This window comes from Simochromis diagramma, unplaced genomic scaffold (assembly GCF_900408965.1).
Source record: "Simochromis diagramma unplaced genomic scaffold, fSimDia1.1 OVJJ01000026.1, whole genome shotgun sequence".
NCBI classification, from domain to species: Eukaryota; Metazoa; Chordata; class Actinopteri; order Cichliformes; family Cichlidae; genus Simochromis; species Simochromis diagramma.
This window is the reverse complement of record NW_024386985.1, coordinates 3,003,762-3,029,246: the sequence shown is the minus strand read 5'-3', so window position 1 is coordinate 3,029,246 and position 25,485 is coordinate 3,003,762. Positions and strand designations below refer to the sequence as shown.

The window sequence follows — 25,485 nt, the reverse complement described above, 5'->3', positions numbered from 1 at the left end:
CCACTGAATACCAACTTTGTCACTTCTACCTTGCTTTTATTTGTTATCTGTGCCAACATCGTAATTTAACGAGGTTGAAACAGCCTGCTAGTGAGCTAGGAGACACTAGCCAAATCTACTGGAGTGATAATATCTGAAAACTGCCATTTAATAGGCTAATGACACCAATGTTTGGGTCTTACAGGCACTGGTTCTGCTTTTTGGTTACAAACAAACTGGCCAATCAATTTAACCGTTTGTGAATTCTCATTTGTCGAGTTATTTCAACTGGCATTTGCCAAGGTTGTGGCTTGATTAAACATAATACATTTAAATAAAGGCAAATAAAGACGTCTTCAGCCATGTGCAAAAGTCTGTTTAAAATATGAATCTGAACATGTTGGCTTGATCTCACTTTTTTATGCTGCACACGTCTCTTGTGTCTAATCAACTCTGTTTCTGATTTACAATAAGATGGCGATATTCATTTAACATGCATCTTTTACTATTCCCAGTCCAGGAGAGAGAGATTTCTAAGGGGTTGGAGGGTGGAGCAGCTGCTGCAAGAGGTGACACATAGGAAGACATTGCTTTTATTGACAATGGCAGAGAGAAGTAAACGTTCAAAGGTGTGTTTGCACTTCACTAGAGCCAATGCTGACAATACTCATTGGCACAAGTACAAAAAAGACTTCTCCGTGTATAGTGAAAAATTGCAGCTGAACAAAGGTGAAAAATATTAAAGGAACAGTGACCAATGACTGAGTGACAGAATGCTGTCACCAAGGCCTGCTATGTTATGAACCTTCTTTCTGGAGTCTGTTTTCAACAACCCAAGTGGTTATCCTTCAAGCTTACAGTTTTACACCAAGAAATTTCCTTTCTCTCTCTCTTTGCCCTGGATTATGTTTCCCTACTGAGGCACAGCAGAGGAAAAGAAACACAAAACAGACATCGTGTTATTTTCAGAAAAACTTTGGAATATATTTTTACATTGGAAGTCGAGTATGGATTTCAATCACCCACACTCAAATTGCCTTAGGACTTCTTCCAGCCAGCAATGTTTGTTTCAGTGTGCAAATGTGCACCTGCCTGTTGATCTGTGATTCAGCTAAGGTTTAGTAATTAACATGTCTTTTCAACAGCATATTGTGTGATAAACACCATTTTATTGTAAATGAAGTCTCTTGTTTAACCTAATCTCACCTTGCTCAATTATCCGTATGTTCGTTAAACCTTTTGCTCAGTCCCTCATAACTGCTGCTGTAAATAATGCCAGTGCAGCCGAGAGGAGTCAGATGCTCCTCTAAGCATGGTATCACATCATATAAGATCTTTTTATCAGATTAAAAAGATCTTGAAAAACGTCACTAATGTAATTTGGCACAGCATCAACAAATAAACACGTGTTTAATTCCTTAAATTTACAACACTTCTTTCATATCACACATGCTGAATATCAATGGAGCTGATTTCTATACAAATATTTGCATGCAAGTTTCATCAGAATTGTATGAATATTTGATTGCGGAAGATATAATCCAAATCAAATTGGAATTCTTAAATTGATTCAACAACATGTATTAATACAAAGCTAAAGTGTACAACATGTTAGGAGATACTATATCTGCAGTTTTTCATATTCAAAATAGGCAAGTAAATGCATAAAATAGTTATCCTTTCATGGCATTTGGTTGTAAAACCAGAGCAAGCATTTGTTTGATTTAGCTAAATCTAAATTTCTGAATTTTAAATATACTATTTGTTGGCTTTTAATATAGTATAAATCAAAAGTGTTACAATTGAGGTAAGTGCTTTGGCAATAGGTTCAGCCAGACTAGATCACGCACGTCAAAGCCTTAGCTGTTCTTAAAATATACAATGTAGAGAATACAATTATGAAAATGTACTATGAAAAAGGTAAACTACTACATTTTACTGAAAGGACCTGGCAAAAGTACTTATTCACATGCTGAAATACCTAAATTTATCTTAGCACATAGCCAGAAGTCCTGTCATGCAAAATTTGTGACAAATTTAAGTGCAAGTGAATTTGGATAATAGGTAATGTTCATAGTATTTCCAGTACTTGTTGTCTTTAAACTGTTAAGTATGAATTTTAAGCGTGATGTCTCTAATTACAACACATTCCCACTGAACCAAAGACAGCACCTTTGGAAACACAGAGCTAATCATAGAAAATAATATAACTTTTGTTACAACTAAAGAGGGTTTTTCATAAAAAGCTATTGTTGTGCCTAACAATGAGAATCAGTTTTCAGAAATTAAGCTGAATGTTGAAGGTTAAAGCAAAGAACAAATGATGACAGAACAAGCTGTCCCAACGTCTTGAATGTCATTTGGATTAAGAAGAATTCTGTCTCTGATGCAGGTACACAGAGGTGAAATTGTACAAAGCATCCACAAACTAATGACACTCTGTACTGTGCGTACAAGTAGAGCAACAGTTTCACTGAATATTATCTCTAAAAGAAAATGAAACATGAAACACATTCAAATTCTTGTCTATTTTTAAAGTGCAGTTCTCCTTCTAACTAATGCTCCTTCTAAGTTTTTGTATTATAATGAAAACCTCCTTACAAAAATCTGATTTTTGAGCAGTTGTTTTGTTGAATTAACAAGGCACTTATATAATGACAAAAACATTTTTTGGATCATACATATTGTTGCGCATAATTTATACTGCAGTCAAAAAACAGGAATCCTATTAGTCGTATTAGCTGAGGCAAAGTGTTGCATTAAAATATGCTATAATTAAGTTTTTGCAAATATACAGAAAATTTATACTATATAGTAGCCTGGATTACTAAAATACTTCTTTCCAGAAACATGCTGGTATAGATATATATAGATATATCTATATATCTAGAGGGAGAATAAGAGCGAGAGAGAGAAATACATAGATCTGGAGGGATCTGGAAGTAAAACTACCCAGTTTCTGGGTCCTCGTGAGACATGCTTAGTTGTATTTTCTGATGAAGGGCTAAAACCTCTACCATCCCTCTCCCTGAGTGGGGTACGCTGGTGTGTAGAAGGTGCCTCTGTAAATGCCTGATCCAGTCCTCCTGAATGGAAAAGGGACCATGAAAAACTAGGTCGCAGAATCTGCAGAGATACACCAAAAGAAACTGTCAGTGTTTCTGGACTTCATGCATTTCTTCTAACGCCTTCTAACTAAGATGTGATTCTATTCATTCTATACATTGTAATCAAAGATTCTCAAGTTTTCCAGTCTTTTCCATAACTATATAAAATTCATTGAGGCTTCAAAATGGCATTGTTAGAGACATGGGCACTTTAACTAATAGAAGTTACTAAACCATGGCTGTGTTTGTAACTTGACTTTTGGAGCATAAGTTCACTATCACTGTTATGCTGATGACACTCAGTCTTATCTACCTGTTACACTTGATAGTCACTATATTTTAAGAACCTCTTTGACTGGATGATCTCACGTTCCTGGACAGCAATACATTTCCTAAAGCAAAACGGACGTTATTTTATTTGCTTTCCCCCAAGCTCCACAGATATCTTAACTATTACATTCAGTCCTTTCTCCATAGATATTCAAACCGTAATTTAAGTTCCTAGAGTATTCGTTGATAGTTTCTGGACTTTTAACCCTTTGCAGCAGGTGGTAGTTCGGTTCCAAAAAAACTCCTCAGTGATTTGTTTATAGTTAGAATCTAAGTTAGATCTAGCTGAACTACCAGGTATATGCAGCAAGTTTGAGCTAAATGCATTCTCAAAGCCAAACAGCTTCTCTGAGTGGCTCCTTCTGGCCCAAAAGAGCAATGTGGTAATTACTATTAAGAAAAGTTGAGCTGTCCAGGACTTTACAAACCACTGGGTGACATCATGGTGTGCAAATATACAGTCATAAAACTGGGTGCAGACAAATTGCTTGCAACCACCAAACATGCAAATGTCAATATTCCAGCTTGTCCTTTATACATCTGCCGGTTTAACCATTGTTTTGTTGAAATACTGTGTATGTAGCCTTTCATTCCTTTTACCTGCAGGTCAGTGTGCACATCTCAGTATTCAGTGAAGGTAAATTATTATTTTTAAGCTCCGGCCTTAGTCTTGGTTTCTTCTTCCTAAAATCATAGTCTAGAAAAAAAAAGCACCAGAATTCTTTATCTCAAGAAATACATCCGTTTATCCTTGACACGAACTTCTAAATGCACATTTTGCAACATTTTGTCTCTAAATACAGCAAATATCATCTGCTTTTCATTTTACTTCAACAGAAATTACCTTCTTCTTCAAAAATTGCAATCCTCTTCCTGTGTGCATTTGCTTGAATATGACCAGGAAGCTGGGAAACAGTGGGGAAGGTGCTGTCACACTGAATATAAATCTTTTTTGAGTCACATTCCCCTGAAAAATAAAATAAATGATGTGAGTGTATTTTACATTTCCCTAATATTTAGGTTATATATTCATTTTATACAGTTTAGCCTGCACATGATACCATATGTGACAAATCCAAGTTTACAAACATTAGAAGTTGAATATTTACGAAGAAATATAGAATATATTTGAGTTCATGCAGTAATTTTATTATCAGATAAACTGTTAGTCCCAGTGTGCGCTAAAGTCTTCTTCCACCTGGCTGCATTCTAAGCATCTTATTTGCACTCTCCTGTTTGGAAAGTGTTACTGGTAAAGTTTAACACAATCTTGTGTCTTCAGGGGGACTTTTTTCACATACAATTCACCACCTCGAGGGAGTCACAAAGGATTCCTAAACTACACACGCAGAGACACACACACACAAAATCACAGATATATTCATTTTACAGGAAAACTGGCAACAATGATGCTGTACACTAGACTGCATGTTAATGATTAATGATATCTGGCATAGTTCAGTAGATATCCCAAACGATCTTTCAAAAATTAAAGAACCTGATTTTACTTTTCAGTGTATTTGTATGTCAAAGAAAAATATCCCAAAAATGTGAGTAACACATGATTTGAGAGTCATCTTGACCTTGAGGTGAGAAGAAATGAACTCGGTGGTGCATTTACGTTAATACCCAAATGTTATTCTACAAATTGCCATTAAATCAGTCTTTAGGACAGAAGACATGGGATAAAACGTCTTTGGGAAGTGCACTGCAGCTTTGAAATCTTTATCAACCTCCTCCTTAGTACCTCACTGAAAATTTGATTTGGACAGACATTAAACAAAATTGTGGATTCGTGGATGATGGGCTTGTGACACAACATCAAGAGGATTTCATGTTTTTTTAATATGAACTTCAAAAGCACTTTGGTGGCATTCTATGCAGAGAATGTGTTTTTCCCACAAATCAAATGACTGTGAACAATTCTCACACTGTTTAACTGTATTCTGTCGACAATAAACACGTTATCTGGGATGAGACATGGTAAATTTGTAATAAAATATGAATTAAAATCTGAGAATTAGTTGACTTCGACACAAGTGAAGCAGCTCAAAAACAGGGCACACTCTGAATTTGAAAGATATAAAGTTGTCGTTGATATGGAGGCGGTTATGTTTTATGCAAGCCTAGCGTTTGCCTGGGTCAACATGCTATTCCTCTACTGATAATTAATTGAGAAATAAAAAGACAATTAAATAAAAAACTATTAAAACGCAACAATAAACTACACTTAATGATATAATAGCTTGCATACAGTAGCTTGTCTTACATATGATCTATTAAATGCATGATAATGATACCTCAATTTTTGTTTTTCTGCTTTGGCTGGTTTTGCATAACATTTAAAAATGATGTATTTTACATACAGTATGTTGGCTGTCCAAATCTAGACTTAAAGATTCCATACCAGCAGACCAGTTTGGTTCCCGACTGGTCATCTCTGTTTCGGCCATATAATTGTTGGTCATCTCACAGATCATCCTGGTTGCATAGGCTTCTTGGCTCACTGCAAGCTCCACACTTTCCTGTTTGGCTTTGAGGAGTTCAACTAAAGTGCTTGATGTGGCTGTAGTGCCTCTTTCTGCTTCCCCATGTAGCTTCTTCCTTTCTGAGAGGTTATCTACCATGTGTTTACACACAAGGCTTTTCTTTATGGGATGCAGACTCCTTTTGACATGTTGGAGTTTCCCTGGGATGCTTGTCTGCATCAGAAAGAGGCCATTGCTGCAGATGAACTTCTGAGGGGCTAAAGGTTGAGAGGAGAACTGACTCTTAGTCAGAAAGTTGTTCCAATGTTCCGTTTTGTTCTGTAGCAATTCATTTAGTGCGCACAGCGGAGACTTACTGCTGCCGGTAACCTTTGTACCTATTCGTTTCAGGTGTCCCCTCACATGGTTAGCGATGCCAGTTTTGCTATCAAAACATTCCAAACACACAGGACACGTGTGTTGTCCTCGAGTTTCTGGCTTAACAGCTGTAATATAAGAACAGTGTGTCACAATTTAAGGAAAGAAAAAAGCTATTTTTAGTGTACATTTTGGAATGTGAAACTTTATAGATATAGATTTTCTATAGCTGCTTTTATATGTAAGTCATATAATAGACCCTACTGCCGATCACAGAAATACTAAATCGTAAACCCTATACCATATCCTGAAGTGCCACTGTGAAATGGTTGTGGAGCTTTGAAGAACTTTGACTTCTATCATGGAGTAATTAACCAAAGCTTCTACAGAGAGGTGCGCAATATGCAATCCCACTGACTAAGATTATAGATGCTTGCTCCAACACATCCCTGGCTCCATTTCTGTCTCCTATCATAAATGCAAAATGATTTTCTAACTAAATTACAAAATATAATGTTATTCATCTGTTGATAGCATTTAAGGACATACAGAACACATCTGATAGGTGGCACGCTTACACTAAAATTCTACAGTATGTGCAGGCACCTAATATTGCACAAGCTAGGCTATAATGAGGTCAATCGGTGTTAGGGTTTACGTTATTATACGTTTATTAGTTTTGGCACACAGTCCATTCAGACTCGGTTTGTATTTACCTAGCAGTTTCATTTGTTAAAAATAATCGTACCTTTTTTTCTCATGCCAGTAGAAATCTTTCTGCGGATTCTTGGCTGATAGTCCCACAACGCCACTTGCTCCGGTGAAACCATGTGCCGGGCATTATAGCTCACCCCAGCTCTGTGAAGATGTCCTCGCACGTGATTGGACAGACCCACTCCGGACTCAAACGTGGCGGGACAGTAAGGACAGGGCTTATGTTTTACTGATGGTGTGGGGGACATATCAAAACTATCACTTGGAGATGTATTAGGCAATTCTGTGGAATCATCACTCACTGTCGTTTCAATGTGCTCCTCTTTGATTATGAGCTGTTCTATGTCACTGCAGTCTTCATCTCCATCATCTTCAACCTTGAGTGCGTGGGGGCTTTGGTGTTTGGCTGTAAAGCTCTGCCTCTTTTTCAAATACCTCCGAGCATATGAGTTCCTTTCATTCTCGCTGCTTTCCAAGAAGCTGCCTGTAGCTTCGCTGGTGTCATCACTGAAGTTATCATCACCCTCACAGCCTTTCTTTAACTCCCTAACTGCACACTGTTTCTTAAGCCTCTGGCTAAGCCCAGGCAATATATTACCATTCATTCTTTCAGTAGTGTTATGCAAAGGTGTAGTCATTTTTCCCATTGATGGAGAATTTTGGCTTACTTGTACTTGTAAACTCCCGTTTACGGGGTCATTTTTGCTTCCCTGACAGAACATCTGGTCCAATTTAAGCTTCCTGGCTGTAAAAGCAGCGGCTGTAGGACGGTTTGCCAGCTTTAAGCTGCCAAAAGCCCTGCGGTCATTGTTTTCAGCATCTTCTTGTACACAGGTGAGATCGGTTTCCACATCCAATTTTTCTGCTGGTTGTAAGAGTAACTTTCCATGCTTGTCGATTCTCCACAAATATGGCGACAGCATGCTTTTAGTGCAGCTGGCATTGGGTTTAAACTGATGACAATTTACAGTGTTGTCAATAGTTTTTTGAATGTGAATATCCCCCTTTTCAGTGGAACGGTCGAGTTTTTCCTTTAAAGTAGATTTAAATAGATTTGGTTTACATCGAGCCATTGTTTTATATTTGCCAACATATGGCATTTCAGAATGTTTTCCTAACACTACTTTGTCTCTCCTTGGGAAAAAACTCATTTTACACTGAAACGGAACATGTTGTGCTCCCTCTGCATCATTAGTATGACTCATTTTCCTGTTTTGAGGCTGGTGTGTGTTGAGGTGTGCGACATGTAAGTGTGCTACAAGTGCCTGCCGTGTCAAGGAAATGTAATTACACTCCTCACAAAAGTAGTAGTGCTTCAGATTATCATGTGTTTTGGTACCCTGGACAAAGACTTTTTGGCAGTTACAACCAAACGTGCACCGAGAGCACGGCACTGTGGTGGCCCCGTCTTCAAATTCAGTCTTTTTGAGACCTTCAATTTCCTCCATAAGTTTTTCCAGCCTATCTTGGTGAATAATGATGTGCCTCATGAGGGAGTTGCTATCACAGAACAAAAGCCCACACTCTCCGCATATAAAGGGCTGTGAATCATTCTCACTGTTCACCTGATTATGCTTGCCTAAATGATACATCATATGTCTATGGAAATGTCTTTTTTCCTTGAAATTAACATTGCATGTTGTGCATGAAAAGAAAAGTGAATCTCGTTCAAGTTGCTCTGCCTTCAACTGTTCCACTTTTGGACTAACACAGTTTTCATCTTCAGGGTCATTTTCCTCATTACTGCCTCCCTGCGCTGTGCTATAAATATGGCTCTCAGAGTCTAAAGCTATGTTCCGAGAAAGGTCTTTGAATGGCATAACTGAATATTTAATGTCAGATTGTGTACCCAAAAATTCATCTTTGTTGCCAGTGTCAACACTTTCAACATCATTACCACTGCAGAAATGTCTGTAGCTGTTGTTAACCTTTTCAAGACAGCCTAACATGCTTTTCGTGTGTGTATTGTGCTTCTTGTCTCTTTGGGGCATCACTTTGGTCTCCAGCCTTCTGTCGTTGTGCAAAAAGCATTTTCTTGTTGAATCCCACCTGATTACTTCAGTATTATCATAATCATCCAAGGAGACTCCAGACCGTTCCATGTCCCGTGGAGATCTTGTTTTTATTGTCTGTTTTGTCAAAGGTTGGCTAATGTGCATTTGCTCTGCACTGTCACCTGACAGCGTGGAATAGGCCAGTTTAGACTCATTCTCCTCCGAGTGAGACAGTGGCGTGTTGACACCTGGCTGTGTGGCCGGTGTTTTTACGTCGGGTCCCACTGTGTTCTTCCAAGCGTCTGATTGAAGCTCACTAGGTGGTGGTAACACCTCGGGGCTCGTGTCCTTCTCCGCTTGCCACACGGCATCCAGGACACTGTTGGATAAAACAGTGCCTTTGTTCAGGACACAGTGTACCTCTGAGTTGGGGTGTGAACCAGGTCCATTAACAAGTGCTCCTGAAGGCAATGAATTGCCTGCATGGGGAACAGCAGGGACACTGCTGTATACAAATGGATTCGGCTGGGTTCCATTTAAAGGGTTTTCGTGTTCATCTGAGGACAGACCTGCAGCATTGTTCTTCGGGGAGAATGTGTGAGTCTGTAATGGCTCCCGAGTACGACCTGGGCTGTCAGACACCGATTCCACGTCTTTGTCCTCTTGCGCATTCAGCTTCAGATCAGACATAGCAGCGATACTTTCTGAAATATGAAGAAGAAAATTATTCTGCAAACTTTGAGCGAGTCAAATAAAGCGTGCAACGTCTTATACATATCTACACGTATACACAGTATAAATAGAAAAAGATAACTCTTGCACATAATATAGTAAAATTTAATTCTTTTTCTCTCATTCTCACTGACAATGTGGTGTTGTTGAAAAAAATCTTTTTTTTTTCCTTTTGGGCTATTCCCACTGCTCTGTAAAATGAGAGTGGTATTATTCTGTGCCGCATTATGATTTTCCAACACCCTCTTTCGCCACCTCTATTCACAACAAACCCTGCTGTTAGCCTTGAATACCCTGGTGAGGATGCTTAATTATGTGAGCGTACCTCTGGGATACAACCTTCCTGCTTCTCCACCTAAAGTTCTCAGTCGCCTGCTAAAATTGACCAATTTCCATGGGAACAAAGTACACCTCCAATGAGATCATATTGCGTCTTATCACTCTGTGATGGTGCCAACACAGATCCCAGCATGAGACTGTTGTTACTTGAATCCTGACAAATTGGCAGGCACACAATCTGTCTGAAATACAAACACAGACTCACACAAAGAAAACATACACTTTGGCGCATACACGTGGACAGGCATACAAATTCGTTTAAGAGTGGCTGATTTGAAAGCACAGTTACACCATATTTATTTGGACAGTATGAAACCAAATAGCTCTGAGCTATTAAAAATAACTACAACTAAAAATGTGCATTTTGGATCTTATAACAGATTATATTTTGCTGTCCAGAGCAGATTTAGTCTGAAACATATGCTCAGTGGATTTGACATCCAGGGCTGGTCGCTCTCTACAGGAAGCTGCATTGCTAACGAAGTGGTAAATTCAGTGTTAATGAGTGGCTTCACTGTTACCACCTCAGAGGTAAAACCTTCCGAGCTCCATATTCTCCCCATCTGTTGTGGTGTTAAAGGTTCGAAAGGGGAACAGACGCTCTACATTTAAAGCGAGCTTCACTGTTACCCCCAAACGGCAGGGTGGCAAAACCATCAAAATATCTTGGTTGAAAATGTGCAAGCCTCATTAGCAGCCAACTCACACAACTCGCTTCTATATATAAAGAACAGGGGCTCAACAGAAAAGCAAATTTTAAAAATGTATTTGCTTCTATTTACTTCATTTAGTCAATGTTAAAAGGCTGACTTTGCCTTGCCTGAAGATATTTACAGGGATTATGAGCTTTAATACAGTTAAGCTGTATGCACAGATCAATCTGCTGTGAGCTTTTACTAACCCTGTCTGCTATTTTCCCCAAGACTCTCACTTTGTATTTTCAGTTTGGTAAATGAGATTTAGAAGCAATATCATGATCCCTTTTGTGTTCATCATTGTGTTCTGTTACACAATAGAAAACAATATAACACCTCTCTTTTATTGTGAAGTCTTTAACATTTTTTTTGTTCTTCCAGCACCTACAGCTTCGATCGTGCATCTCATCTTGTGAACGAAATGATGTCTAGCAAATGCAATTCTCTATATACTACAGCTAAACCTCCAAGAACTACAATAAATGCAACATTATTGGTACTAACACTTCATATACTATATGCACCATATTCAACTATTTTTATTGCTGATTGATTAATGATTGCTATTTACAAACTGTTGCATTGCATTCATCCAGAAACTACACATTTAGAAAATAAAAGTACTGATTTTCACTTCACTAACAGTAAAAATGACTCAAGCTAACTCAAGCTATGCGGTTAATTTGATCTCCTGAAGCACGCTCTGATATTTGGTGGGCTGGGAAGCATGCCATGTACTCACGTTGGTATAGCTTTGAGTCTGGCTCTCAACTACAGCACGTGTCATGCTCTATTCCCTTTCATCCTCCTGTCATTCTCTACTGCGAACAATCCGAATTCGTGAAAATAGCATAACATTCGACTGTAAATTACTTGTTCTAGTACACAAGGTAAGGAGTAATTTTACATGTTCTTTTAGACATGTTCCAATATTCCTGTGAGAGCAGACAGATATTCCTAGAGTCAAAAACCTGCCTCTATTATAATGACAGAGTGCAAAGGTCACACGTTGTTAGTTAAATTCTGTCATTATTTTCTCTAGATCTCATGAGCCATCTATGTTATAAGGCTGGAACTTGGAGCAGTGCGATGACGGTCTAGGTTTCTAGTCATTTCTGCTGTTTTGGACAATCATTAGAACAAAAGGTCAAGTGAAGTGTGAAAATCAAAGGCTAATAAGACAGAAAATATGGAGGAAGACATACAGCGGATGAAGAAACCCGAGCTTATATCATTTCTAAAAATGGTAAATACAGGAGAGAGGCTATGTGCAAAAGTATGTTACATAATGTCTTTCACAGAGTTTATTTTACACCAGCGAAATCAAAAAGAATGTGCCTAGCTGATGACAGTAGGTGTTGGAGGTGTAGGAGAGTGCACTTATCCCGGCTGTGATGGAAAAAGCCGTGCTAAAATCAATACGAGTAATTGGGGAGTTTTATCTTTATCCTACATGTGAATGCAGCCTTTTATATACGGTTGATGTATTTGTTTATGCTGTCTAATAATATATAACACAACAGATATGGTTTAAGTAAGGGACTGTACTTTGAGATGAGACAGGTACAATACAGTGGGAAATACAGTAGGTGCAGTAATTTATTGAAATGTGCAAACAAACAGAAATATAATATACAGTTTAAGGCACAAACAGCATTTGTACAATTCTAATGAGCTTGGAAGTCAATATTTGACTACTTTTATTCTTCAGCACAGCCTGAACTCTCTCAGGCAAGCTTTCATGTTATTTCTTTTTAAAGTTGTATTCAGGAAGATCGATTCTGTGTGGTAAAAATATCAGTAAAAATATTGGTGTATTTTCCATTGTGCATTTTTGGACATTTGTTTTGGTGATCTAACATATTTTTGCCTGAAACTATATGTATATCTAGAATTGACATTGCCATGTTATTCATCTCATGCCAGTGAAGTAAAGAATTAAAATCTGGCTATAGGTGTAGAATATTTGTTGTATCATTTTTGTGAAAGCAGACATTTATTAAATAAAATATAAAATAAAAATACTGCAACACTAAACTTTAAGTCACATGAGGACTACAAACTGATTGACCAGGAGGTTGGCACTGTAAGGCTGGAAATGTCCAAGCAAATTCATTCCTCTTGTTCAGCTGAAGACCCAGGCTGGCAGCACAGTGGAGACAACACTAAAGACCAACTGAGACCAGTCAGCCAAACCATTTCTGTTGCTGGAGCTGTCTGTATGGATCAAGAGCCAACCTTACATTCCTCTGCCATTGCCTTTGCTGGAGAAATGCCTGAATGAGGGGGGGGGCACAGTCCCTCAAGTACTGCACTACACAACTTCCTCAGTTAATAGGATCTATTGATTTATTTGACACAATGTGAATTTATGAAGCTGCCTCTTTAGTGTGAGAGTATCAAAGCGTGGCTCAAAACAAACAGACGGAGATTCAGTTTGACAATCCAGTAATCCCAAGGTGAGCAAGTTCTCAACGAAGGTGCCACGGTGGGAAAAAAAGGGAGAAACAAACACATCGTAAAGTTTTTCTTCTGCTATCTTGGCCCTGCAGTTACCCACAGTACCACACACCAGAAAGGCAGGATGAAATTAGCAATGCACTGCCAAATCTCACTTCTCAAGCAGACTAACTGGCTTCTTGCACACAAAAAAAAGGAATGTGACACTACAAAACACAATTGCACATTCATAAAACACCATAAATTTCTTAAATTTGCACAAGAGAAAATAAAGAGCAAGTGGCTTCACACAGCCTCTTTGTCAGGATTACATAGTATTCTTTTATCCCCCTGAATTCTTGTCACCCAAAGGTCATTTCCATAATAATGGTCTCCATCCTCCCTAATGGGATTTCGCCTGTGATTATGTATGCCAGCGTCTTGTGCAGACACTATCAGCTCTGTCATCCTGAATTGCACAAATGTAATTACACAAAGCCTTTGATAACTAAACAATGTAATTTACTGCTTGAGTGAAAATATATATTGGAGTTATACGACTCAAATTATAAACTAAAGGAAAACATGTTATACGAGTACCACAGAAGGTGTGTTCCAAAGAATATCACGTTCTTTATAGTATGAACACATTAAATGGTAATGCATGCTTTGAAAACAAGAATAAAAGCTCACAGGTAAGTATTACAGCAAGACGTCACTCAAAGGAATGAGTTTTATTCTTTTCAAGGCGTTAGATGGGACTCTAACATCTATGAACTAAATATGAGGCTTGTCTCTTAGTCCCGCAAAGTATAAACAAAAAAAACTGTTAGCATATGTGGGATACATCCAGTCTTGGAACACAACTTCACTATGAAGAGTTGATAAAAAATAAGGATTATGGTTTTTAAGATCTAAAAACAACACTTTAGTTAAGCGGCAGCCATCTACAGTGACTATGGCTCTTTGGCCTGCCTGTGTTCAGTATTTGACAGAAGACAGCAGCCTGTTACGTCAACCAATAAGCAGCCAGACAGATGGGCACGTAAGCTGTGGTTATGCCTAAATAAGTAATTACTGATCCCCACTGTTTTTCCTTTTTATTTTCAAATTAATTTAAAATAAAAGTTTGGTTTACTAAACTTAAATCGATTATTTTATTACATCCTCTCTAGTCAGTACAGCACTATGATGACATAATGATGACACTATAAAAATGAACAATTAATTGGTAGGATTTATTAACTGTATCTGACTAAATGTTAAACTTTTAAAGCCAGACCCGAAGACAAGACTTGAAAACAATGTCTTCCCCTCTACATGCACAATTTTATATTCTCAGCCCATGTAAGTTTCAGTGTAATAAGACAAAACCTTCTGAGTGCACTGTGCACCAACTAAAACTCTAACTGGCTCCCAGTATTTCCAGTTTAGACTAATATGTTCACGTTTTATTGAAAGTCTAGAGCATCCTTGATGTCTTCCCAGCAGATTCAATCTAGTGCCAACCTTTATGTTTGTAATTGTGATTGTACTTACAGCTAGATCATGTGACATGTGATGTGGCCATATTTGATAATGACAAAAGTTAACATGTAGCTTAGCATAAGGGCTAGAAGCATGGCTGCTAGCCTAGCTCTAGCCTTTTAATAATATCGATCGGCAGGTTTACAGCTCACTAATACACATCATAAATCTAATTTGTTTAATGCTCAGAAAAGTTCACTGTAAAAGCAACATCAGGTGTAATTTCTTACAGTTTTTTAGCGATGTTTACTTTGTGCTATGCTAACCTTTTCAACTAGCCGACAGGAACTCTATGCTTAGCAAACGGAAATGCATCACTCTTCTTGTGTTAATTATTGTAATTAAATAGAATGAAATACATTTGTGGGAGGCCTAAACAAAGAAATAATAAGTGGAGAATTTAAAGTTTTCATTTTGAGACAATGGGACTCAAAGAAAAGAAACCGAGAGTCTGTCTGAAAAAAATATGAACAACAGAAGGCAGAAAACCCTCTTGAACCTGTCCACAACAAACTTCTCCTCGGCCCCCTCTCCTGAAAAACGGGAATGAGTGAAATGGTTGTGATGGTAGATTTACTGATGAAGAAAGGTGAAGCGAGAACATTCGGAGTGATAAAAGGGGACAGGGAGCGAGTGACAGTTGGGTTAAGACAGAAGTCATGTTCAATAGCAGGTAGAAACATCAAACAGTGAGTTCACAGGAAACCCATGCAACCTTGTCTTGAAGGAGGATTTTCTGTTGTGTGGAGTAGATTATATCTGTTCAAGCTGCTGACACGGCCTCATTTGGTGCCCGTAGTGTTGGAGAGGGATTAAACGATATAAACTTTAAAGCTTTAAACAATACCTTTCAAAATTAAATGGATTAAGGGAGGGATGTCTGATGGGGATTTCCCAAGGCTTTGTTAGTTTTAAACTCCACTCCTTTTAAAAAGGGGGGGAAAAAAAACACAGCACTTAGAAATTTCTCAGGCATGTGACTTTTTTAATGAGGCTCCTCTCACATTGAAGAGGGCAGTGGGCACAGGAGGGCTGCCAAGCAGATGGCTCTCATAAACATCATATCTGCTCTGTTTAGATACATGACTTCTCATCTCCCAACACTGAGAGGAAAACAAACCCGACCATCACCGCAAGCACAACCCACTTGCCTGCTTTTGGCAAGCTGTGCTGGCGCGTTGAAATGGCACATTTCCATTTCCTGCATTTCTCCTTCATAACAATATGCATGAGCTGCACAATTGATATACATAACCTCTAATCTGTTATAAGTATGCAGAGAAGATGCAGCGATGGCGGTGGTGTGTATTTTTATTTAGTGGCAGTTAGGATGTTGGCTTTTATTAAATGTTATTATTACCATATGACTGAAAGTATATAAATACTAAGCAAGACAGAAGATGTTGCTATGATTAGGCCGATGCGTTCCACTCTGGCTGAGACGAGAAAAAAACATGAAATATACATATATATCAAACTTTGTTGCTGCTGCTTCACTGTAGACATGTGACCATCCAGATGAAAGCGAGTCAGTGTCAAACTGCTCTCCCAATTGAGGACGGGCTCCACATTGCCGAGCAGACATCAGTGAGCTTAAATTCGGAGGCATGTCAAGCATCGCAGGTATTAGGACGAAATCTCTCATTATCTTTCTTTAACACATAATATGAGCGTTCCATGGCAGAAACTGAGGGGGTGAGTGGGTGGGGCAGGTAGCAGGGGCTCAGCACTCATTAATGGCAGCCAAAGTGATCCCTCAGTAGTCACCTTGAATTCTATTATTAGACCAAGACTCCAAACAGAAACTGGATCAAGTGCGTCGTGCAGCCTTTGATTGGTTGTAGAGTCCTAGAAGCGGCTAAGATAAGTGCCACTGTGATCACGTGAGGTCAAAGAGATGACACGAGCTGCAAAGAAGCCAAAACTGTGCCTGTCGAAAAGTCGCAAGAAATTCAGAAGCCCACAAAAGCCTGTTTATCTAACTATCAGGGAAAGTGGACAGCTAGAGCACAGTAGCCTTGACAGCAGAGGGAATCCCTTGTCATTTCTCAAGGTCCACACACACACATAGACACACACGCACAGATGCGTGTAAGATGATTATTCAGTACTGCTTGTCAATTGTACCTTTTCAACTCGGATCAATGAGTCGTCTTGCACCGAGACCCTATATCAACGCCGGTCATTAACATGTGAGTGCCACTCTATCAGCCCCAGCTCCAAATAAATCAAAGGGTCGGCCACAGAAGAAAAGAGGCTAATATTTCCTCAATAACCCCAGAGAGACACCATGGAGAGATGCAAATTGCCTCCCAGGAGACCCCGGGGGATGTGAAGGAGAAACTCGCTGGGAGGCAACAGGAAGCTAATGAGTATAATAGTAAATGTATACATGGAGAGGGAGAAAACCCTCTCTATTCATACCAATTAATACAATCTTATCAATGGAAGTGTACTGTAGGAGGAGGGCCCGTGTCTAACCCCTTGCCCTCCTCCCCGCTCGCACCTCACAAGCATCTGTATTATTCAACACAGGCCAGGCTACGGTCATTAGCCCTGTGGGAGGCTGGGCCAGGCCTGGGGAGTTAAAGAGATTTTAAAAACCACTCACTCCTCACATCAAAACAAATCGGACCAAATCAAAGGGGCTCAAAAATGTCCTTTCTTTGAGGGGCAAGGGAGGTAACAGCCATTGTTGTGAAAGGCAGCTTTCTGCGACATCAGTGTTAAAAAAAATTGCAGAAAAATACAAGCTAGCTAAAAGTGTCTTCATCAATCATGCTGCTTTTGTGAAAAACGATTACACGTTATTATAATGTCATGATATCAGATAAGAAGTTTAAATCTTAATTGTGTTAAATATCTTTGCATAATAACTCGAAAATTATGACATTCATGTATTTAATCAGTTTAATGGTGCTTAATAACTGTGACTTTGGAGCTTTCATTATTTTCTATATCATTAGCAGATTAACAGGATTTTTTCTGTGCGTTGTTAGAAAGGTGGCGTTTAACTTTAGCTGCTGACACCATATTAAAAATAAATAGATTAAAGATAACAACTGGAGTAAGGTCATTTTTAGAGGTTGGTTATAGTTTTCACTGAATCTGGTATGAAACTCAAAAATCAATACTATATACATGTTTAGGTCTACTTGAGTTATTACCAAAACCACTCTAACAACATCACCATTGCACCTGCAGCTACTGAAACTTGCTGAAAACATAAAAAACAAGCATAAACTAATATACAAAATTTTACTTCTGTCAAATATTGATTGTGATGCTACAATGTTAAAGCTTCTAATGACAACCTGAGGAGTTGCTATGCTTATTTCAGTATTTCTGCTACAAACACTGAAACAGAACATTTCTCCACTGCACTGCTACTGGTCAAAAATTCCACATGAAATTGTCCAGTAAAGTCGTATAGCCTTACCAATAAAGATTTTGGGAGTGAGCTGTAGTTTAAAGATGCTGCTGAACAACATAAAAGGGCAAATAAATGCTTCAAAAGCTCTAGAAGAAGCAGGCCTGCCACTATCTTTTATTTTGAAGGTCATTTAAAAGGCTGGATAATATACCTGGCAACAGCTGATTGGAGGAGGATTTGCCTCCTAGAGATCGCCGAGGAGACTGAAATGAAGGTTAATCACTATATAACTTCCTACATGTATTATCCTACACTCCAGATTTCATTGAGCATGTCTGTAAAACCCCTCTGTCAGCATAATTGCACCTAACCTGTGCCCCGCATGCTCAAATCTGTAAAATATCACATCCAACTCAGAGAATAAATGGGAAATTAATGAGGGAAGTGCTGAGCTCAACCTCAGATAGGTATCACAGAAAGGGTTAGCTGCCTCGCAGCTCATGTACAATGGAAGCTCGCTAATCCCAACCCTCAAAGATAGAGGTTGTTTGGACTTGTGAAATGTTCAGAGGGATAAATGCAAGACCATACTGATTTGACATTTTTGCAGACTTGTATGCATTGGATCAAACTTGGAATATAAGCGATAAGTATATTTTAGGTTGTGGTAGTTCGGATGTAGTCATGCAAATATACTAAAACCAACCTACTAAGACAGAATGATTGTGCACTTAATGATCTGTGCTGATTTAATTTCTGTACATGTTCTAACATGTAAGTCATAACTGTATATAATTAGAATTTTATAAGGATTTTCCTTTAGGTTATTTATCTTAAGGTTTCATACAAAAAAAAGAAAAAAAAACATGTACCAACATCAACTCGTTATAGTTTTCCTATTTATATTAATCACTGACTACATAGACCCCCGTTAACTGATGATGCTCTTCAGTGTCTCATTTCTTAGAGTGAGGGCTGAGAGTATCAGTAATCATATTCTGCCCCTTAGTGGAGGAAATGGTCCACAGCCCGAGTGAAACAGGATAAGAGAGGGCTTGATCTGCAAAGGCTGAACAGCAGACTGGATTGTGGACAGCTCAGTGCTTCAATCAGCCTTTGATGGACTGCAATAATCTCACCTGCCAGTGAATTAAGATTCAAGTAGCTCAAGTCCTTCTCTTCTTTAAAAGAAATTCCTCTCCAAGAAGAAGTCACTCCCATGACTATTTAAAAGGGGGGTACCACTCAATTTATATGTAAATTTAGATTTAGGAAGACCAAAAGTATTACAAACTTGAAGCTAAAAAAGAAAGTAAATTAGTAGTTTGGAAGTTGTCAACATTAACTGTGTTCAAAAGCGACTTATTTGAGGCATTTTATATAATCCGAACGTATCACGTGTCAAAGAATCAGAATGCGAGCATGCACCTTTAACCCCAGGTATTCATCTACAATACATTTCTAAGAATCCTTCACAGTAGAGCTGCCGTCACAAATCAAGGAAATGAAAAGCTCTCACATTATCTTCATACTGTTTGCAGCAGAAGTGGCAGCAGTGAATGAAGCAGGACAAAGACAAACAAAAAACAAGAGTTTAAATTGCAGAAACAAATGCAAAACCACAGAAAAAATAAAATCGATTTGTTACAAATGCTACTTATGGTTGCCGTTAAGTGGTTGAAACCCAATCTTTTCTCATATTAAAAATAAGGTTCGTAAACCGTGGGTACTTTCAGAGATGGAGCCAATAACAAAAGGTAAAAAGGTAATGTAAAGAGGTGGAACCTTAACATGGCATTGTTAAAGCTATGATGCCATCCAACCCATTTCATATTGTTATAAACTGCATGCCATTTCACATCACTATATGTTGTTAAATACAGCTAAAATGTTGCAGGGAGTTTGACTTATTACATTAGGATAGGCTGCCAAATGATTACTGACATTGTGTATGAAAGCTGGTGAAACCTGGTGTAATGAAACCATGCCATATTTTTTCATTAATCTGTTGGGTCAAAAAATAGTAATGTTACAAAATTGTTGCTTTTTAAACCAGAATGCTGACAAAACTTCTAGACAAACAGCTTCTGCAACATCTGTGCTTCATTCGATTTTACTAGACCGTTTACTGACATTTTGCTAATACAAACAGAGAAGAAGCACATAGCATCCAGCAGTCAGCTGAGTATTTACTGACGGTACGATGCCAGTGTCATGGCAATTCCAACATCAGAAATCACAAAAGTCACTTATATTTTAAGGAAATTAAACAAAGACTCGGGGATTGTAAACACTAACTGTGTGTCAGTGATTCTGTTTCACACTGGAAAATAATCAACAGCCAGCTTGTCACTCCCCGCAACCTGCCAAGAGTAGGAGTGGAAGCACTGACACGTGTAACTGACATCTCAGATTTAATTTGACTGGTAATCACACCCAGCTATAGTTTCAGAGCATTTCACACATCTGAGCTACAGTTTCAGGTGTTAAGCTGGTAAGGAGACACGCGACTGTGCCTCTGCATGATAACACCTTCTCAGAGAGGGTCACATTTTAGGTTTATGCTCTGAGATTATGATTAGAATAATGATAGCAGAAGAAAGTTAGACACACACACACTTTGTTGTTTTACAATTAAAACACAATCAACACACATTTTAAGCTCGCCTTTACTGCTCAAATACATTTATTTCAGTTCAGCGGCTCTTTGAAACAAATTATAGACATGTATGCTTCACTGCATGTCACCTTGTTGTGATTCTTGTCTGAATACTAAACCATGAATGGATCATTATGACTTCTAAAGAGAGACAATATCCTATTAATGCTCCTGTCTTTTGTCATATGGAAAAAAGCTTGATATGGATAATCATGCAGTAAATAAAACTAAAGAACAAATCAGAACGCCCTAACTTATCAGTGTATGTTGAGGCAATAATTACTCCACACTGTTCTCATAAAACACCTCTAACAGAGCCAAAAGCAGGTAAATGTTCAGAAACTTTAGAATTATTATGCTGACAAGCTGCACACTAAACGGATCACATGAGGGGAGAAGCCTTGGTAAGATTTTGTGAGTCCATCTGACACACACTGCCGGAGGGGATATGTCTCCATTCTCAGCAGCTTTCTTATTGTTTTGGAGCCGTTAAAATCTTCACTGTTTGTGCGAACTTAAGCAATAATAATTTTCAAGTTAACCAACTTTATTTCTGTAAGAATTTTTTTGCCTTTGGTGTTTCAGCTCTATTGCCTGTTTTACTTGCTATGATCGAGTATTACTGGAAAAATGCAATAGCCAAGCAACCAAAAATGATTAAGGCTGCAAATGTCACTGGGCCAACTTGACCACACTCGGTCATCAGTAAATGCAATTCACACAGATGTAAGGGAAAAAAAATGACCACGCAGAATGAAATATCATCTAACTCCATCTCTTTCTGCTAACACACACTGTACAAGCAGCACTTTTCTTAACCTGGGATCCACCAATAAGACCAGGTTAGCTAACTTATTTATTTATATTGAAATCAAATCACTGGGACAGTAATGAGAACGCAAGCGTAAAAATTTATTTCTGCAATTTAACTGAGCGAAGTGTTCTGATCCCCTTACTTTGTCACAAACTGACATTGCATATTTGATGAATATCACAGGAGCCTTTTTGTTTGAAATAATCCTGCAGATTGTGAGAAACAAGCTGTTTCAGCTTCCTCTCATTGAACCACCTTTTTCTGATTGGCTCTCTCTCCCAAACAAAAAGATTTAAAAAGCAGGTGGGTGGAGCTTCTGTTTGGCTAAAGCCCTACCCACGTTCCATATTAGGGTTGTCCGCCCTTTTAGACTATAAAAAATAGTCTATGAAACTTGTTTTATGAAATATATTAAAGAAGCTAATTATTATTTTCTGAAGCTAAAAAGTATTGTCAGCATATTTTAGAGCTGATTTTCTTGTTGACAAACAGATCACGTGTCATTTTATGTGACTCTCAAAACAGAGCATCAGTTTAAAATCAGATTCGTAATCCTCATTATAAAAATGTGACAAGGCATGAGTATCGAGGTAATACATCAATAGTAAGTAATAAATCAAGTATTTGTTTTAACCTGTTAAAGAGGGTTTTGACTCTCTGGGGCCCCAACAGAAAATGATAGAGCAATATTTACAATATCAAGCACAAATCAAGTTCATTATTTACTGGTTTCGGAAAATTTGTAGGCAAGAAAAAAAACATAATTTTTACACTAATCAGTGATGAAAATAATTAGTCACAACCCCGATATATTGTCAAGGCATGGCTGTATAGCTTTGGTATAATTCGCTAGACTTCCTTGTGGGTAGAAATCACACTTAAGCATCACCACAGTTATCAGGAACAGGCGATATCCACGCATTCCCTCATTATTTTTAAATTGAACACAAAAATGGTAGAGCAGATCAGCTACTCATTGGAAGGTCGGTGGTTCGATCCTTGGCTTCCCCAGTCTACATGTCAAATATCCTTGGGCAAGATACTAACCCCAAGTTGCCCTCCGATGCGTTCATCGGAGTGTGAATGCGTGTGAATGTAGATTACTTTGCACTTGTGTTTAGAAGTGCTTGTATGAATGGGTGAATGAGGCATGTTGTATAGAGTGCTTTGAGTACTCCGGGAGAGTAGAAAAGCGCTATATAAGAATCAGTCCTTTCACCATTTACCAAAAATCAGGAAAAGCTTTGTCAAAGAGGATTAAAATTTAAGAAATATGTCAACTGGAGCTAAAATGTCTTTAGTCAGTTAAGCAGTTACTAGTTTAACAAAATATTTTGCACCACATTACATAAAATATTGGACAAAAATGCTAAAAAAAAATATTTTGTCTCAAGCTTTAAATGTAATGATTTCCTGCTTTTCACTGTTTTATGCAGTAGTTGAGCATTTGCACTGCTGAGTGGCTAAAACAAGCCCTCACTGACATCATCTTGGTCTCTGAAAAACTGGGTTGGACATTTTCACCATTTTATGTGGTTTAGAATAATGAAACAATATCTGGTTTCAGGCCCAGTGGAAACTGAACTGGGCTTGAAATGTTCACCACCAAGAGAAACACTACAGTGGTCCAGTCAGTGTGGTTCTATGAAAACCTCCCGTCTGATATATTCCTGCAAATTCTTGGTCGGAGCATCTGATTACTAAAATATCTCATCTCTGCAGCTGTTCCTCAGCTGAGTTGCTAATTCAGGCCAGTGTACTCCCATTTAAGAAGTCCCACGTGTCTTCATTTATAGCTGTGTAAGCAGCCAGCCAGGCCAACAGAGAACACGTAACTGTTTGCTATGCTGTGCATTCAGGGACTTCAGGCATCTTGGTTAAAATATTTGACCTTGTCAAGTGACATATAATCAATTCGTGGATAACATGCCTCAACCATCTGATTTATTTAGTCGAGCAGTTGACTCCTTTACTCTCTGCGGTATACTAATGCGGTAAAACCAACACTAGGCTGTTAAGCTGCAGCTGCCTTCTTTCTATAGCTGTTTAAGCTCCTCCTTAGACACCTGCAGGGAGTGATGGACTCACTTATGTAGGTCTACACTTTGATTTGACTAAACCTCCAGCATAAAGGTGATAACAGGAATGTGATGCACACTCACAGCAAAAAATTGTAAAACCCTAAAATCACAGGAAACACTCATTATAAATATAAATCTGAGCTCATAACTAAACAAAATTATAATAAAGCAATGTTTCTCCAAACGCCACATGAGGCGCCCTCTTGATAAGTTCATTGTTGCTTTTCAGGAAAGAGTTTTCTTACTGTATGTTCATCTTGACTGGGTGTTGTGGGTTAACTGATTAACAGAACTTCCTCACCTCTCACCCAGTGACAGCTAGTACAGGCTTCTGCTACAGGATGCTGTATCGTTCCAAGTACACTACATGCATTTAGTTCATAGCCACTGCTATGACTCAAGGTCAAATGCAACCTCACTCATGCGTTCATCTATTCCCTTAACGAATGCTTTTCCAGTAGTGTTTTTCCACTGTATTGCCAGCTCAGCCACTAAAAGCCCAACTTAGGGTCTAAACCCTGCATGCTCTTTGAATTAAATTCTATTTTAGCTACTGGCAATTCTGGCAGCTTAAAACTTTCTTAGTGTCCTGCATCACTCTTCAGTTTGCGATGTCTTGTTCTTTTCAGCAAAAAGCTCCCTAGCTAAGAGCCGTGACTTTACTTTGACTGGCTATGCGACAGCGAGCTTGCTGCTCTTCCCACAGACGGAGAAACTCCAGCAGCGATATCTTGGACAAAGAGTGAGTGTCGCAATAGTGAAGCAACTTAAGTTAAGGTAAGACTACAAAGCTGCTGCCTGTTCTCACTCACTGCGGTGTTTTGCCTTCACAGCGACCTACGACATAAGTGACACATCACCGACTAATGACCGCACCTGCTACGACGTATCCCTGCGCGCATCTGTAACACCTACCTCAGGACGAGCGCTCATGTCTTCAAGTTTGTCACTGCGCCTGACACCGTCTTCTCTCCCTCTATTAGACTGTCGCCATTTTGCTGTAAAAGCACGCAGGTTGCACTCTGGACTGCAGGAGAGGGGTGTTCACGGTAGGAGGTAGAGAAACGAGCGTCATCCGAACTGCACACCTACACCTTGTGTCCACCTTAGTCCAAAGAAAACGGCGCATTTGCACTGTTAGATTATCAAACGTCCTCGAATTTGACATTGTAACAATTAGTGAATGGCATAAATGACCTTGACCTGATTATGAATATTTTTGAGCTTACCTGCTCTTACAGAAACACGCACTTTATAATAATAATAATAGTAATAGTAATAAGCTCAAAACGTTTTAGTCGCATTAGATTAGATTTTGCATTACATTTTTAATCGAGATGCACGTATCCTTTGATACAAATAAAAACTTGAAGTGCAAGCAGGACAGGACAGAAGGGGTTAAATGTCTCATGGTGTATGTGACCTTGAACTGCATTTGAAAATGCCTCCAATGAATGAGTGAATATGGTGGAGGAAAAATGCTTCTGTTGTATATTTAATGTCCAATTGGTCTTGTACAAGTAAAGCAGTGAGCTTTAACCCTCATTTAAATTGTAGCATAATGATGCAGAATGCATTATTTAATACCGTCTCATGTTTTCTCTTGCCCAAGTGTTATTTCCATGTTTCCACTGGAAAACCACCAAGCTTATCAAACTTCATGAGTCAGGGGGAAGAAAAGCGTGTCATCACGTGCTTCAGAGAAGTGTGGTGGTATTTATTAACATTTTTGTTAATGTTGCCTTACTCCACATGGTTCCTTTTAGACATTCCGGGACAGGGCGTGTGATTAACGAACCTCAGACGCTGAAGAAGATCTCTGGATGGCGTGCAGAAGATTTTAGCAAACATATCCA

At 38.6% G+C, this 25,485-nt stretch overlaps 1 protein-coding gene across 2 annotated transcripts; it reads right to left on the bottom strand.

The window, feature by feature from the left end:
• Positions 1 to 1,372: 1,372 nt before the first annotated feature.
• znf644b (zinc finger protein 644b) lies at positions 1,373 to 24,759 on the bottom strand. Of its 2 annotated transcripts, XM_040040394.1 has the most exons (7): positions 24,545 to 24,759; positions 7,011 to 9,674; positions 6,262 to 6,390; positions 5,824 to 6,162; positions 4,261 to 4,383; positions 4,017 to 4,113; positions 1,373 to 3,105 (listed from the first exon to the last, which is right to left on the bottom strand). In XM_040040394.1, exons 2-7 carry the CDS (start codon positions 9,658 to 9,660, stop codon positions 2,928 to 2,930), a joined length of 3,516 nt encoding a protein of 1,171 aa, XP_039896328.1. In that variant the 5' UTR covers positions 9,661 to 9,674; positions 24,545 to 24,759; the 3' UTR covers positions 1,373 to 2,927. The 2 variants fall into 2 exon arrangements, with proteins under 2 accessions (XP_039896328.1, XP_039896325.1); XM_040040391.1 differs by having other exon boundaries at positions 5,824 to 6,390.
• Positions 24,760 to 25,485: the final 726 nt, after the last annotated feature.

What these genes read in the sequence shown, in the direction of transcription:
- znf644b (XM_040040391.1), bottom strand. Translation starts at nt 9,660, where the DNA reads ATGTCTGATCTGAAGCTGAATGCGCAAGAGGACAAAGACGTGGAATCG. An exon ending in TACTGGCATGAGAAAAAAAG is followed by an intron (nt 6,391 to 7,010) that starts GTACGATTATTT and finishes CTTATATTACAG; the next exon opens with CTGTTAAGCCAGAAACTCGA. An exon ending in ATGTGCACACTGACCTGCAG is followed by an intron (nt 3,106 to 4,016) that starts GTAAAAGGAATG and finishes GTATCTCTGCAG; the next exon opens with ATTCTGCGACCTAGTTTTTC.